The sequence below is a fragment of the Mycteria americana genome, chromosome 1 (genome assembly GCF_035582795.1).
Source record: "Mycteria americana isolate JAX WOST 10 ecotype Jacksonville Zoo and Gardens chromosome 1, USCA_MyAme_1.0, whole genome shotgun sequence".
Lineage (NCBI taxonomy): Eukaryota > Metazoa > Chordata > Aves > Ciconiiformes > Ciconiidae > Mycteria > Mycteria americana.
In genome coordinates, this window is record NC_134365.1 from 148941777 (window position 1) to 148959167 (window position 17391).

At 40.4% G+C, this 17391-nt stretch overlaps 1 protein-coding gene across 1 annotated transcript in view; it reads left to right on the forward strand.

Annotated features, from left to right (window-relative positions):
• The window catches only part of ATP10A (ATPase phospholipid transporting 10A (putative)), a 120377-nt gene that overhangs the window by 81249 nt on the left and 21737 nt on the right, over positions 1–17391 (forward strand). Inside the window, exons 8-12 of the mRNA XM_075523606.1 lie at positions 5331–5548; positions 7083–7277; positions 8689–9250; positions 16759–16862; positions 17034–17160. Coding sequence (XP_075379721.1) covers positions 5331–5548; positions 7083–7277; positions 8689–9250; positions 16759–16862; positions 17034–17160 — 1206 coding nt within the window. The remainder of the gene's footprint in view (positions 1–5330; positions 5549–7082; positions 7278–8688; positions 9251–16758; positions 16863–17033; positions 17161–17391) is intronic.

Consider the following 17391-nt stretch of genomic DNA (forward strand, 5'->3'; position numbering starts at 1 on the left):
TTGTCGTGGAACGTTCTTGGTCTTTTTGTATGTAGTCAAGAGAACATAGACTGCACATTCCAGCCACGTTGGAGAATTGGATTTATTTAAAAAAAAAAGAGCATAAAAATCAATAAAACCTTTTCCATAAATGTGGCTGTTGCTTCCAAAGGGACTTCTCATCTGCCACCTTTACAATTTGACAATCTTCAGAAATCAGGATAGTCCATTTAGGCCTCCCCCAGAAAGATCAAAACCTTTAGCAGGACTGGGTGCTTCAGACACTCTCTGTAGGTTGTTTGTAGTTTCTCTTTACATTTGTCATTGCTTTTTGAAAAATTTTAATTGGTGACTGAGGAGACAACCAGTGCCAGCAGGTGTAGAACTCAGTACCTTGGGAGTGCCCCATTTTAAATCCTATAGAAGACAGAATAACTCGGCTTTAGAGACAGGTAATACTTTTTTCTAAGCATATACCTACACTCACAATTGCTCTGGAAAATCTCCAGAAAAGTAGGAATGATCTCCACTTCTAAGTAGAAGAAAGAGTTCTTAATGAAGGACTTAAAATTATTCATTTTAAGCCCCTGGGGATGCCAGGAGGGGAGAGGAAGGAAAATCTTGGCGTTTTCTTATCTCAAGACTTGTCCTTATGGGGAAGTTCTTGCAAAGTAAAGTAATTTAGATTATGTTAGCACACTTGTACAGATTTACAGCATGCTAGGTGCTCGACTGACTCTTTATGTAGATACTAGAGTGCACTTCAAAGTGAAATAAGCTTGCACTCATAAAATAATAAGGAAATAAGGTGGTGTGGTGATGTGAGTAACTACTGCACATCTAGATATACTTCATATACTTCATGTATTTCTAGATATAGTTCAGTAACAGCCTTACTCATTTGAATAAGGGTTTGGGCGAAATGGAATAATCCCATGGCGAAATTAGGACCCACACACTGACAGCTGAATTATGCTAGTTTAGAGGGTCTGCAGTTTTATTCTGCTTGAAGGGAAGTCCTTTAGAGTTTCCTAATCCCACTTTTCTAGTTAGTTGAATATCTGGCTGTGTGGCAACAGTTTCTCCATCAGCCTGCAAAATGGATACCTCGTCGTAGAACATAGATAGCATGGAGGGTAAAACAAAAAGAAGCAAAACAAAAAATAATTAAATAAAAGGGTTTTTTTAAAAAAGAATGTCTCTTCAAATACTTAGCAGCTACTACAGGAGTTTTATTTATAGCTTACTGTCGTCTTCTGAAAGATGGAAGAGAGTTCACAGAATAAGCGTTAATTATTTTTTCTTCTTTGTGCCGTAAATATAAAATGAACTAGAGGATAGTGAAATTTGACTTTCATGAATTGCATTGCTGTGTTTCTCAAAGTTGTTTGTGTCTTTGCCCTTAATAAAAAACTCTCTATCAGACAAAAGATCAAGGCCATCAATTTTCAGTGCTGAAACTGAAAAGCATCCCACAATGTCTTTCAGGTTATAATGTTCAGAGGAAAAGGTTCTGAATCGGAGAGGACTGAGTGGGTGGAGAGAACAGCTTGTTCACAAAGAAGCACGCTTTGCACAGCTGAAGCATTGTGAACCTTAGCCATAACATAACGATTGAACTGGGTTTCATTATTTCTTCAAACTTTTTAATTCTTGCTGCATAATATGTAAGACTGCACTTGAAAAATGTTGCAAGGTGCTAAGGCCTGGTTTTTTGTTATCAAGCTTACCTTGGTCTAAAACTGAAATAACACCATTTGTATCAAAAGAATTACATTTGACTTGGTTAAATGAGATTCTGGTCTTGCATCTACTTTCCCTTTTTCTCTTTTTTTCTCAGTGGCGGGAACAATTAAATGAATTTGCGACAATGAAAACCTGTATAGAGAGCAAGAGATAGCTAATATTACATGGACTAGAAAGGACTGTGCTATTGGTATAATACCAATAAATAAGCTGAGTGCTGCATTAGGAAACAGCTTTTGCTATGTTGAATAAACAAAATATTTTTAGGCGTAATGTAAGAAAGAAGAAAGAGCAATGAAGAATACAGAGATATGGTATGCAAGCATAACTTGCATGAAATGCATTCTCTGCTTAACCATAGAGGTTTTATACATGGAATAAAATTATAATCTGTTCAGGGTCTTTGGAGTCATGTATTTCAAGATGTATTTTCAGAGCAGAAGCTTAAATTAGGTATGATTATTAAAGAAAACGTATGTCCTTTTTTAAAAAACTGCTTGCAAGGGAGTTGGACCAACTGGGTAGCACATTTTGCAAAGCTGTAAAGAGTAATTGTAGCCAGTCCTTTCTCTGTCAAGGAATATTACCTGGTACGAGAAGAAGTTTAGCATTCTGTCAGTCTACCATTCAAATGCCCAGCATCCACAGTGAGGAAGATTATGCCTATGGCAAATCCAAGTTTTTCTTATGCTTTTCCTGAGAGAGGCTGTGTCCCCATGTCGCACCAACTCTCCTTGAGACTGGGTTTGCTGCTAAGAGCCTTAGTGAAGATGAGGCACAAAAATGTGCTTCTTATGTTTGGTTTAAATCTTAAATGTTGGTAAAGTGCAGAAAAACTTACTGGTGTGTCATCTTGAGCAATGGGTTTTCAACCTGGGGTTTGCAGCATGCAACTAGGAGCCTGCAGAAGATAATTAAGGCAGAGCTTGCACCGTCAGGCTGGGCACTGCCCTCCTCAGGCCTCACCCCAGGTTGTGCACTCCATCATACCCCCCCAGGTGTGCACTCCATCATATTTCCCCAGTGCAGAGAAGGACAGAAGTCCTTCAGTGTGCCACACCATTCTGGTACTTGAGGCATCATCTTAAAGTGACGCGCTACGATGTCCACCTGGCTCCTTCTTTCCTCCCATGCCTGCGTCTCCTTTGGAAGGAAACTGGGATGCTGGTGGGAGACAGTGAGCAGCCTGGCTCACATCTTGATCGAGGGCCTGCATCAGCAGTGATGGCACGCTACAGATCACTTTGGGCCCTCAGTGTAGACTCCTTCTGATATAGCCAAACCTATGATCAGTTGAATTAAATTCATAGTACAGGGATCTGCACTTCCACTGGGAAAATGCATAGAGGCTTACAGAGCAGAAGAAAGTGGGAATTAGTGGGCAAGAGTGATGGGACAGCTTAGAACTGTGCTGCCCCAAAGCATATGCAACAAGTTGCAGGAAGCAGCCTGTGCAGGTGAAGTGAACTTTATTTCCTTGCAACTCATTACCGTGCAACAGAAGGGCCAAGGAGACCAGTGACCTCCCTAGTTTTTTGAGCTGTCTTCTAGGTTCTTTCATATGAATCAAAGGACAAGGTAGGCGCTGAAAGGAGAAGGCAAGGGTGCTGTGCTCTTCTGTTTGCAGCTGTGTGCCTCAATGAACTGCTGCCCTCACAGCACTGAACGTGCTGTTGTGCAACCTCTTTCCCACTGCATAACACAGAGGAGCATGAATCACACCAAATAATGCTAACGAAGGAAACTCCTCAGTCATCCACAGTTAGTCTACATCAGCCTGAGGGCCTGGGCTGCAGGGCTGTATTCCAGCTATGAGGCGGAAGTGATCTGCAGTGTGCCCTGCAGTCTCTTCTCCATGTCTCCAAATGCACTATGGCCCTTTCTACCTCGATGGCCTAAATTTTCTTCCAGCAGGAGCCAGAGCGCAGCACAGGACGTTGCATACCTGGGCATGCAGTTAGAGCAACGACCAGGTGTGTATTCACAGCCAGCACTGGGAAGCTCTCCCAGCTCATTTCAGACAGAGCCTATACATGTTCCAAATGGAGCTGAAAAAACCTCTGATGTACGATACTGTACTGATAGACCTATCACCATGTATTGTGTGTGGTCTGATTTCAACTCCCCTGACTGCTTTCTGACAGCTAAAACACGTTTGAAAGTTGCAGTGGATGGCGAGGATGGGTTTTTCTTTGATCGTAAAGATAGCTACATTAAAAGTTATCCCTTGCCAAACTCACTAAGTGTAATGCAAGATTTTTCTCAGGAAGTACTTTGCAAGAAAAATCTTTTCTTTTTTTTTTTTTTTTTGTTAAATGCCTGAATAATTAACTTACATGCTAGTGATTTATCATTCGACATTAGGAAAATCTAATTTGTTACACCAGAGAACCAAAACAAAGCCGAGCCACAAATATGTAACTTGTACTGTATATCTGGATAGTGTGGATTATTTTGAGAGAATAATGAAAAGCCTTTCAATGAATACCTAATGAGGGAATAAATAGATACCTGTTAAAGTGGCATGTGCCTGCCTAATGAATAGCCCAGATTATTAAATGCCCATGGTCTTCAGGAATGGAAAAATATGTTATACATCAGTTAGAGCTAAACGGAGCCTGTCATTAGAGGGGCTGGATTCCACGTCTGTTTCACACCTCTTCTTTCTGTTTCCTTTTTAACTTCTGTATATCAAACTGCCAGGATTGGTTTCTAACATTAATTGTTGTAGTTGGATTCTTGACTGGGGAAACGTTTGTCTAAAATGTATCATTTGGAAAAACTCTTTCATTCTGCGTACACTAGGTATTGCTCACTGCAGCAAATTGTGATAGAAACAAGTGTTGCAGCAGGTGAGGCTACCCTGGTTTTGATACTGCGTGCTGCATTGTCCTGCCTATCGTGCTGTTCAGAGAGGAAGGGATGGACTCCAGGGTGGTTTTAGCACTGGGCTAGGAGTCAAGAATATGGGTTCATGTCTCCACTCTGCAGCAGATGGCCCTGACCTTGAGCAAGGCTTTTACACTGTCTGTACCTTATCTCTGTGTATAAAATAAGGGCAGTAGTGCTCTGTAGGTGTGTTGTTCTGAGGACATTTCAGATGTCAACATCTGAGGTGAGGACATTTCAGATGTCAACTTGTACTGGGTAGATGCAACATTTTTGCTGGAAAATACTTTCTATGAAATTTCTGTATTCTGTTAGAAAGGAGAAGAAAATTTTCTGGATTGTTTATTTCCTTCTCAGACTGCAAGTGAAGACCAAATTATTTGGTTGATTTCATCAGGCTGAGCTGTGGAATACTCTTTGGGAATGCAGTGAGTTACCACAGAGTCTAACTGCCTTTCAGAGAGAGTGCGATGATGAGAGAGCCAGCGTATTGCATTACATTTCTAATTATGTTATCTCCATCATCTGTTAAATACTACCATTCAATTAAGACTAGACTTTGTTATCCCCTGATAATGGAATCATTCATTCTTACCATGAAAGCACAGTATAATATTAAAACCAGATCACTTGAACAAAGTCACCATGTCCCTCTCCCTCTTTCCCAGCCACCTTTAACATATGCAACATTTCTCTCTCTGTATTTTTACTGGTAGCCAAACGCTTAGCGATGTACCAAGAACCTGATTCTGAGGAAGACGAAGCAGCCCCAAAAGGAGGAACTCTATCCCATCGTGACAGTATCTGCAGCCATCAGAGCATCAAAGTAATCCACAGAAGCCAGAGCACCAAAACCCACCGGCGCACGGGTAGCAGAGCTGAAGCAAAAAGAGCAAGCATACTCTCAAAGCACACTGCATTCAGTAGTCCAATGGTAAGTCATGAGAACTAAATGCACAGTGTCCTGTATCTTTTAATAGAACAATGTCCTGAAAAGGGAAAGGTAAAGAAATCTGTAGCACATCGCGTACCTCTTATAGACTTAATCTTGGCATTTTTTCTTCTGTAGTCACAGTTGTTGGTACAAAAACAATCAAGTGTTGGCATAGATCTTATCTAAATACCTTCTCTGTGGGAACAAGCTAAAGGTAACAGCAATCTGAAACCTTTGTTTTAGTTATACCTTGATTTTGAAAAGAAAATGTGTGCCTTCCCTTTATCTGCAGAAGCTGAGAGTAGCATAAGGTTTGAGGTCAAGGATTCTAATTGCTCTGCATATGCCTCTTATTTTCTCTTTTGTCAGAGGATTTTAAAACTAACAAGTGCTGGACTGGACACTGTGTATTCCAAGTCTTAGACACTGTTGACGTACACCATAGCATAATTTTTAGCGTGATTCAAGGTTATCAATGGATTGCATGTGTTGTATTTTAAAAAACTAAAAAACTTTACATTTCAAAATGTTGGTGAATTTATGTCCTTACAATTTTGCTTTGCTTAATTTATTTTATACTATTGTAATTCTGTGGAAGTTTTACATAAGCTGAATGGTAATAAGAGAGCAGAGAAGCCAAGTCTTGTCTATCTAGGGGTTTTGCACTGTTGCACTGTTGACACAACTTCACCCTTAAAACAAATTACAAATACAGGCACAGAAAGATGCTGCTTGCACTGGTGGAACTTCTTGATTTCAGTCAAGAGTAAGCTCTTTTGGTACAATTCCAAGCTGCGGTTTTTACACACGGGGTTCTGTTGTTGCTCAGATTCATCAGCTGCTGAGCATCAGCAGATAAAATTCTACTGAAGAAAGAACCTTAGATCGGTTTATCTTTTAACCTTTTGTATCCTTGCATCCTCCTGTCTTAAGAAATACCAGAATTTGCTCTGACAAAAAATAGATTAAATAAGTGGAAAGTGCTGATGAAATAGAGTGGAAAGTGCTCTGTGTTTCAATGTAAAAACCACATGGATTATCTTCAAATGTGTGGATGGTTGTTGTTCTCTAACAAAGGATCAAAGATGGTTTCATTGTATTGTGCTGATATAAGGCTGAGCTTTAAATGTCATTGCTGTCTAATTTTTCCACTCTTTTGGTCTCTGTAGTGTATCACCCTTTAGTAATAGATAATAAATGTCTTGAATTAGACAGGAGAGAGAGAGGGAGGAATATTAGTATGTAACTCTCCTCCTATCCCCTACCCCCAAAGTAGAAGAATATTGCCGCTATAATTACCTGTAGTGAAAAAGTTGGTAACACAGTTACTCACATTTCCATTTCTATCGGTAGGCTTATTGTTAACTGTTTATTGTTTAGAATGGGTGTCTTACAGTCCTCTCCACCTCCACTCAGTGGTGTAAGGCCACCATAAAACTCTTGATACTGACACTGCTTTGGATGCTTTGATTGCTTGTTGCTGCTTTGGAAATTTGCAGAATCACAGATATTAATCACTCCTATTTATTACTAGGAGAAGGACATCACACCTGACCCGCGCTTGTTAGAAAAGGTGAATGAATGTGCAAAGCATCTGGAGGTCATGAGGAGCCACGAACAGCCATTATCCCATCTGAGTCCAGAACTATGTGACATTTTTGACTTCTTCATCGCTTTGACTATATGTAATACAGTCGTGGTTACTGCACCAAATCAGCCCCGACAGAAGGTAGGTTAAAGAAACAGCAAAAGAGAGTTTAAGCCTCTTTTGCATTGATACGAATTTATCTTGTAAATTGGGAAGTGAAGACCTGCTGTTCTAGTGAGAAACAACTGGAACTAGTAGTGAGACAACTCTGAGAACCGCTGTGTGATTGAGCGGGTTTAGTTAAGCATTAGTTAAATGGAGTATGTCAGCTATTTCACTTACCTTCAAGGTAAGATATGCTTTCATCAACAATTTCAAGATACTTCTGAAACTTCCCCGATTTCTTGTACTGTAACTTATTCATTTAATAAATGTAAGTGTGTGTGTAAGTATGTACGGAAACTAATTTGTAAATGTGCAAGACTTCCCAGGAAAGAATTTAAGCTGTCTGTGAATATTTTGTACGTATTGATTAAATTGAGAAAAGGCTGAGACATTTTTAAAAAGTTTAAAAAGAGAATGTAGTTGAAAAACATCACTTAACTTTCAAATTGTGTGAAAAATGCATCGTAAGCTCATTATGAGAAATAATGATCACTACTGCTTGAATCGGCCTAAACCAGTGTCATTGATGAATGAGAATTTCAAAAATGCAATCCCGAGATGATCTGTAAGATAAAAATATAATGGAATGTAGTATTAAAGCTAGCCAGCAGCTGGAATTTCCATTCTGGAGAAAATTCTGAGAGTTGTTTCTGTTCCAGATTGGAATAAAAAGTGAATTAGTCTGCAAAATGACATGTTTTTGTGCCAGGGAAACATTTGGAGAATGCTCAATTCTGCTGTTTCAGGAATGCTACACGGTTATACAAGAATTTAATATATATTACTATGAATATGCTATTACTATTAATAACATTGTGTCTGTAAAAAAGATTTACGTAAACGGAGATGAATGATAAGCAAAATGCTTCGATGCTGAAAGAGAAGACAGCGGAAATTACATATTTCAACCTATTCCTATTGAGAATGTTGTTGACAGTGGCATATTCTCATAAAACTTTTCTGATACCACACTTCTCAATAGAAAACTCTTTCATTAACTTTTTTTTCCTACCTTCACTGAATATTGCACAAAGAATGCCAATATTTCCTACTACCGATAGGTTTTAGTATGCACTGCTGGTGGTAGTGTAACATTGATAGTCTATCCATTAGTCATATCTGAGGAGGTGAAAGAAGAAAAAATGTTTTTAATACAAACATACATGCTTTCATACAGAGGCACAATTCTGAAGTTCTAGTAAGTTTTTTGCTGTTGAGTCAGTCTTTTCCATTTACTTTCCTTTCTCCAAATACAAATGCCATTACTTTTTGTTCTCAAAGAAATTCTCCGCTTTAGTTGGAGCTGCTTAGACCGAATATCAATGTTGGAATTCTTGTACAGCTTTTCTTCGGTTTTTATTCATTGGTTTGGTTTTTACTTCTCAAGGTTAGAGATCGATGTGAACTAAAATCTCCAGTAAAAACCATAGAAGACTTCATACGAAGATTCACTCCAAGTCGCTTGACCTCTGGATCTAACAGCAGCAGTTCGTCTAGTCTAGCTACAAGCAAATCAATGCACAGATTTGGTTTAAGTGTGCTTTCATCTACATCTGCAGATAGCACTTTATTAAAACTGGAAGAGAAGCTGGCATACTCTGCGCAGATCAATAACAATGGCTACAGCTCCCAGCAAGGCCGGACAGCTGTGGGGAGTGGACCTGAGGAAGGAGAACTCCGGTATGAAGCAGAGAGTCCAGATGAAGCCGCTCTTGTCTATGCAGCAAGGGCATATAACTGTTCTCTGGTTGGAAGGCTGTCTGACCAGGTATCAGTGGAGCTACCTCACCTGGGAACATTAAGCTTTGAAGTATTACATACATTGGGCTTTGATTCCGTCAGGAAGAGGATGTCAGTAGTGGTCAGACATCCTCTCACAGATGAAATAAATGTTTACACTAAAGGAGCAGATTCAGTTATTATGGATCTTCTTCTACCCTGCTCTTCAGGTATACCTCTTACTTACCTTTGTGGGAGTGGGGGTGGGAGGGAGGCGGTTCTGGTTAACTGCTGAAAAACTCATCATATCTTGTTGCCTTCTCTAGCAAGTAGGCCTGCCTGCTTTGTTGTGAATATAGGGAACAGTAGAATGGCAGCCATCTCTGTTCTTTTGTAATACTTTGTTATTATAGCAAATTTTCTGTAACAAATAACTGGTTCCTCACCTTAAAAGAATGAGTTAAATTAATTTCTGTACAAGATCTTCTACTACAAAACTTTATTTTGAAGGAATTTCTGGAAACTTTCCCAAAGCAATTTACATTTCTTCAGGAAAACCTGCCTGGCAGTGCTTGTCTATTTGAGTATTTTAAATGAAACCCAAGCACTTCCTATTGCAGCTCCCCTCCCTGTTTCATTTGTGAATCTTTCCGTTCTTTTGCTGCAATATGTTTGCATATATCAACGTATTTACGCTGGTTTGACTATGATGCTAAAGGGCACTGTGAATCAATCAGCCACCAAAACAGAAAGGTTGTGGCAAAGAAGGAGAGATGCTGTTCAGACAAGAAATCTTGGCTTCAAATACGTAGTTGACTAGTAGGGAATAGACATGTAGCTGTTGAACATGGAGTACTTCCGTAAAGTATGGAGTGCTTCTCCAGCACCCAGATGTCACATGAAACAGGGACAACTTTAAATAGCTAGTAACTGTAATCAGTTGGATTCAAGAACCCTGTAAGCTTCCAGAAGGTAGAGGAGACACATGGGTTTCAGTTTGCATGAATCAGTTTGCATCTAATTTACTGTATTTTCAACACTGAATTTAATCCAGTGTTTAAAGGTTACCCCAGTATGAATGGACAGAGCCTGAAAGTGCAAGAGGTACTTCCCATGTTTCACTACTGCATTGACTTTGTGGTTACTTTGACATTAGTTGGAGTAAACAATTGTGAAAGGCTTATACTGTGTAATTTTAGTTTAAGGAAATACAGAAGAATGTTGGCATTAGTTTTCTGTTTACAGCCATATAAATCAAAGCTGAGCCAAAAACATTAAGAACAACTTGTCCTTAACTAACAACAAAGTATTCATGAATAACTTTCTAATAAAGATCTGATATCGCAGAAGGTACATAGAACATCTGTGGAAACTTGTTTCCCTCCAAATTACTAACAGAGAATTTGTAGTACTGAGAATGTCTAATAACGTACCTAGAAAATAATGTTTGGAAATGAGTTCTCAGAATGAGAACTGAGCATTAAAAAGAAAACAAAAGAATAGAGAAAAGAAAAGAAAAGAAAAGAAAAGAAAAGAAAAGAAAAGAAAAGAAAAGAAAAGATTATTTTATGCCAAGTCCTAAATATTTTGTCACCATATAACAGACTATGTTTGAAGCTGCTGTGTCCGTTGACAGTAGACTCAATGGATCAAGGAATTTTCAGGCAAATTTCAGGCAGAGGTAGGACCCACCTAGGTAAAAACAACAAGGCCCGTTAGAAAACCAAACAATGATGACATTACCAAAGGTGGTGTATGTCAGAGAAAGGGAAGCAGAGTTCCTGAAGATCACTGTTGGCAGTGAGCAGATTCTGTAGCTGGGCAAATAGAGTGATTCCACTATCTCTACAGGCAAGCGAATTGAAGGTGGCTTTGAAATTGTGCCCTTTAGGTTTTTAGGTTTTTAGCCCAAATTGAACTATGAGTTTTAGTATATTTTGCTTTTGCAAGCAATGTAAAATGCAGCCACTGGAACCTCATACGCAGTTTCCTTTGTTTTCTAGCCCTCTAAGCCACTGCTGGCTTCAGTAATTCTGTACATTTCAGCGGATCTGTCTGAAAAACATTTGACATTTCTCTTGAGCAGCTTCACTCTTGGAATGGAATTCACAGTCTCTGCCTGCATTATCCTAATGTCAGCAGATATGTTGTCAATTCCTGAGGGAATGGCATCTTTTTCCCGTTACAGGCAGGTATTCCCCAAGTACAGGGATCCTCAGAAGATTTATGCTGTGGCTATTATCTATATTGCAGGATCTACAAAGGTGTAGTGAGGTCGTGCAGGGAGAAAATTAGAAGGGCAAAGCTGAGCTAGAGCTCAATCTGGCTACTGCTGTAAAAGACAACAAAAAATACTTCTTCAAATACATTAGCAGCAAAAGGAGAGCTAAGGAGAATCTCCAGCCTGTATTAGATGGGGGAGGGAACACAGTGACAAGGGATGAGGAAAAGGCTGAGGTGCTTAATGCCTTCTTTGCCTCAGTCTTTAATAGCAGGGCCAATTGTTCTCTGGGTACCCAGCCCCCTGAGTTGGAAGATAGGGATGGGGACCAGAATGGAGCCCCCATAATCCAGGGGGAAATGGTTAGTGACCTGCTGCACCACTTAGACACTCACAAGTCTATGGGGCCTGATGAGATCCACCCGAGAGTACTGAAGGAACTGGCAGATGTGCTCACCAAGCCCCTTTCCATCATTTACCAGCAGTCCTGGCTAACTGGGGAGGTCCCTGCTGACTGGAGATTAGCAAATGTGACACCCATCTACAAGAAGGGCCAGAAGGAGGACCCGGGGAACTACAGGCCTGTCAGCCTGACCTCAGTACCAGGGAAGCTGACGGAGCAGATCAACTTGAGTGCCATCACACAGCGTGTAGAGGATAACCGAGGGATCAAGCCCAGCCAGCATGGGTTTAGGAAAGGCAGGTCCTGCTTGACCAACCTGGTCTCCTTCTATGACAAGGTGACCCGCCTAATGGACAAGGGGGGAGCTGTGGATGTTGTCTATCTAGACTTCAGTAAACCCTTTGACACGGTTTCCCACAGCATTCTCCTGGAGAAACTGGCTGCTTATGGCTTGGACGGGCATACTCTTTGCTGAGTAAAGAACTTGCTGGATGGCCGGGCCCAAAGAGTGGTGGTGAATGGAGTTAAATCCAGTTGGCGGCCGGTCACAAGTGGTGTTCCCCAGGGCTCTGTGTTGGGGCCAGTTCTGTTTAATATCTTTATCAATGATCTGGACGAGGGGGTCGAGTGCACCCTCAGTAAGTTTGCAGATGACACCAAGTTGGGCAGGAGTGTTGATCTGGAGGGGAGGAAGGCTCTGCAGAGGGACCTGGACAGGCTGGATGCATGGGCTGGGGCCAATTGTATGAGGTTCAACAAGGCCAAGTGTCGGGTCCTGCACTTGGGTCACAACAGCCCCATGCAACGCTACAGGCTTGGGGAAGAGTGGCTGGAAAGCTGCCAGGCAGAAAAGGACCTGGGTGTGTTGGTTGACAGCTGGCTGAACATGAGCCAGCAGTGTGCCCAGGTGGCCAAGATCGTCAATAGCATCCTGGCTTGTATCAAAAATAGCGTGGCCAGCAGGACTAGGGAAGTGATTGTGCCCCTGTACTCGGCACTGGTGAGGCTGCACCTCGAATACTGTGTTCAGTTTTGGGCCCCCCACTACAAGAGAGACATGGAGGTGCTGGAGCGTGTCCAGAGAAGGGCAACGAAGCTGGTGAAGGGTCTGGAGCAGAAGTCTGATGAGGAGCAGCTGAGGGAACTGGGGTTGTTCAGCCTGGAGAAAAGGAGGCTGAGGGGAGACCTTATGGCTCTCTACAACTACCTGAAAGGAGGTTGTAGAGAGGTGGGGGTCGGTCTCTTCTCCCAGGTAACAAGTGATAGGACAAGAGGAAATGGCCTCAAGTTGCGCCAGGGGAGGTTTAGACTGGATATTAGGAAATTTTACTTCACTGAAAGGGTTATCAAGCATTGGAACAGGCTGCCCAGGGAAGTAGTTGAGTCGCCATCCCTGGAGGTATTTAAAAGATGTTTGGATGAGGTGCTTAGGGACATGGTGTAGTGGTGGTTTTGGTAGTGTTAGGTTTATGGTTGGACTCGATGATCTTAAAGGTCTTTTCCAACCTATACGATTCTGTGATTCTGTGATCTGTCAGTGGTTTCATCCTGTTCTCTGGTGATGGTGGAACATGAGTGTGAGAGGAGATGTAATGCTACAAGAATGCAGGCATTTATCATTTCAAGGAATTGACCAATAAGTGAATTGACACGAGAGCTAATCGCAGTGCTTGCTCTTTGCTGTCTTAGTGCCTCAGGGACATGTAAATTGTACACCAGTCAAGCATGCATCTTGAGACTTTGTGGGAGTTGTGCCCTTAGACTGAAGGACCAAGGCAACACTGTGTTGGTAATCTCCCAACACAAACAACACGTAGCATGACTGAGTCCTATCAGACACAAAGGTCACTGTTTTGGAGGAAGAGTATTTTAAAACATGACATGAGGAACAGCCCAAAATCAGAAGCAAAAGTATTATGTTGTAGCTTCAGTTGTGTCTTACAGAAAATCAGAAATCTCCATAAGCTTCAAAACACAAGAAGTTTCTGAATTGACTCAATTTGCTCTGCCTGTATATCTAGTTGAGACTGTGAAACCTGACGTTTTCTGATAGCACACAGATATTTCCAAAAGCCTTGAAATAATTCCCAAGAGTGTATTGTTTTTACTTTATCTCAACAGTCACCATGTTCATAAATAAGAAAGTTACTGTTTGAGTCGATACCCAGCTCGCACAGGAACTGTGAACATAAGTCATTGAGAAAACAATGACTGGGCTGGCTTTCTGCGGCTTGCAATTATGGAAGGAAATGAAGCAAGCAGAACGCCACTAGCTCTTTATCATTCTTCTCGAGAAGACTTATTTGCTGGTTTTTACTGACATGGTGCATGTGGTCACACTGCTCAGCATAGACACTGCGTCCCAGCTGAAAAGAATCTTCACTAGTGGGTTTTGTCTGCAAGAAATTCCTTCCCTCCTTCTAACTTCTGAGCACAAGATGAATCTCAGGGTAGGTCTGATGAGGCACATGAAGAGCTAGAAGGGGATTTAGCTGTCATTGGTATGCTGCTGGAGGAGGAAGATGCAGTCTTCCATGCTGGAATTGAGAATTTGCACAGAAAATGGTGTGCACATCTCTACTTGTAGAGAATTACTGTCTTTGTTCATTGAAGGTGGTATAAGCATTTGACATTATGATCACTGCATTAGCGCCCATGGTATTCAGATAGATCTGAAGTGATTAACACCACTTAACCTTAAAGGGATAAAAACAACTTTTGATGTGTTTAAGCACCTATTCAAGTTTGCACCATTTGAAATCAGTGAGTGAGTGAAATAGCCACTCCCATAAAACAATTTCATGTGGGATATGCAAAAAATACAGCATTTCTCTCTAGAACAGTAATGTATCACAATAAATTAGGAAGAATGCTTGCCTACTTTATTCTTCTAAAGTTAAAAAAGCTGACTCACTAATACAAGAAGCCTCCAAGAAGGTTTGTTGCAGTACTTCTCCGAGAAAAAAAAATTCTTATATTACACAGCCAAGTCACGTATGCCAAAAAGACTATCATGCACAAATAGAAAAGAAGCTAAATGAGACTGTGTTGGGCTGCCAGTTCAGTATATGCGTATTTCCACTTCATGTTGCAGCTGAATCTAGTTGTGAGCTGTTTTAATAGCTTCTGAAGAAACCTGGTGGTGTGTGTGTCAGAGCCACAAGGTATAGTGTAAGAAAGGGCTTTCCAACTGCAAATAATATATGTAGGGATGTTCTTCTGGCATAATATATCTGTACTGTCCGTTTGATAATATCAATAGTGATAGCATAGGTAGCATTAATGCATAGATGGACAGGCCCACCAGAATATTCCTACCAGTATTCACCGCACGACCTTAATCAGAGATGGAACTGAAATGAAGGTATGCATGAAATACCAGAGTCTTCATGGATTCCCTTAGGAACAGCTGGGCATGTACACTCCCATCTTTACAGACCTTAGAGAGGATAGGACAGTCTTTAAAGGTGAGAAAATAGCTATACAGTGAGTAAAATGCGCTGATACATGGTTGAGATAACAGGAACAAAAACCAGAATATTGGGATTCCAAGCTCTGAGCTCCTTCCTTCCTACAACATCAACACTTGTATGGTGCTGGAGCCTCTAAATGCCCAGTTAGATGCTGTGCTGCTGTATAAGCATGAAAGTGCTGAATGCTGTGTAAATTTATAGACAGACAGATAGACGTATATATACATGGTCACACACAGCAAGATCAAATTGGGTATGAATGGACACTGGGAAAATGGGCACCAAAAAGTATAAACAGTAAGATATTTGTGTCATCTAATTTAGATACCTGTATTAAGTGCTTAATATAAGGGTATAGTGCCCGTAGGTTCTCAGTATGGTCAGTTGAGAAAGGTGAGCACATCTAATGGTGAACCGAGATCATATGTACTAGGTCTCTTCAGGTGCTCAGTGCTTCTGGTGATGAGTGGCGTTCACCTGACTCTGTGACTCGTTACTGTGCAAGTACCAGTAACACAAATATTGCATTAAGGAACAGCTCCAGTTACAAAATTATAATCCTGAAATGATTCTACACCCCCAGACTTTAACAAAAAAAATTACATGACATCAGGGAATAGGAAAACCTGCCATACAGTACTGGTCGTTCTCACTCAATGGTTCCAATCTAAAAACTTGACCAGCTCGTACATTTACTTTAGTACTAACCCTGCAATTCATATTATTTAAGATTGCTACTACAGCACATTTTACATCAACCTGTCTTGATCCTAGATTATAAAAAAGATGCATATCACCTGTTTTTAACTTTTGAAGACAACATTTCAGGTAATGAGATGGAACAAAATACGTTACCATCATATTCATTACTCTTTTTTGATCACAGTGTGAGCACATTGAACCAATCCCTGCTAAAGAGAGAAAAGAAACAGATGCTCAGTCCTGATTTTGAGTTCTTACACATGGCTTTAAGTGAAGAGTAAAGTTAAGTGGAAGTTGTGCTGCTGCATTCAAGGTAGAAGCTAGCTGTGAAATCTACACAAGTGTGAATTCTCTTCTAAATGAAATCACAGTCATACCCAGAACTTCTTGCATTGACTCAGTACAATAGGTAGTATCAGTACAGCAGTAACAGAAGTACCTTCATACACTTAGATATACAAAACAGAGCACTGTTTCTGGTTCTTTTGAGACATTAACCTTGGTGGAAAACTAAGTGCTATTTTTAAGTGTCATTTTTCTGCACATGATGAGATGTGAAGAAGCATTTGCTAGTAGTGTATTTGAAATCATACTTCTCTTTCTGACATTATTGTTTGCTGTGAAGATTATCATGATTTCTTAAAGTATTCAGGCCAAGCATACTTAAGGAGTAAGAAGAAGAAGGTTTTTCTAACACACATTCACAATGGCTTTTGAAGAGAGGACAGAAAACATAGAACAAAAAGACAAGATTTTTTTTGTCTAAGTAAGTAAGTGGAATGTTTTACTTGAGTTTCCCAGGAGTCATCAGCAGCTTTTTAAAAGTATCAGTTATAAAATGCCAGTACAGTGAGTACTGTAGACAAGTTTTTATTCTCTGAGGCCATTCAGCTGCTGTTACTTTTCAATCACTAATTTCTTTTTTTTATTCTTATCTAGATGACCCTCGGGGCAAACATCAAAAAAAAATCCAAAGCAAAACCCAGAATTACCTTAATCTGTATGCTGTAGATGGGCTGCGGACCCTCTGTATTGCAAAAAGAGTAAGTAAATGCAGACTCTTAGTTTGCTTTTAAGGAGAGTCTTGACAAAGATTACTGAAGGCATTTATTAATTTATTGTTCTTGATTCAGAACTTCTTTTTCATTTTATTCTGTAAAGTATGAATGCCTCTGCATCACATTGACTGTGCCCTCACATACTCTTTTTAATAGGTTCTCAGCAAGGAAGAGTATGCCTGTTGGTTAAAAAGTCATTTAGAAGCAGAATCCTCTATTGAAAATCGTGAAGAACTTCTGTTTCAGTCAGCACTGCGGGTAGAGAAGAATCTGCATCTGCTAGGTAATGAAATGAGAGCTGGACATGAAATTAAAATGTGTTAAAAATTCTGAAAGCTTGGCTATGAAATCCATTCTTTCCCTTAAATGGTTTCTGACAGTACAGAAATTGGCTTCTTTTGGACTTTGTCATGGCTGTCATGTGCAGCACCACAAAGGAATGGGATATAATTAACATAACAGACATAGCCTGTTTTCCTTGTTCCTGCCATCATTTTATCACTAGTGAAATGAG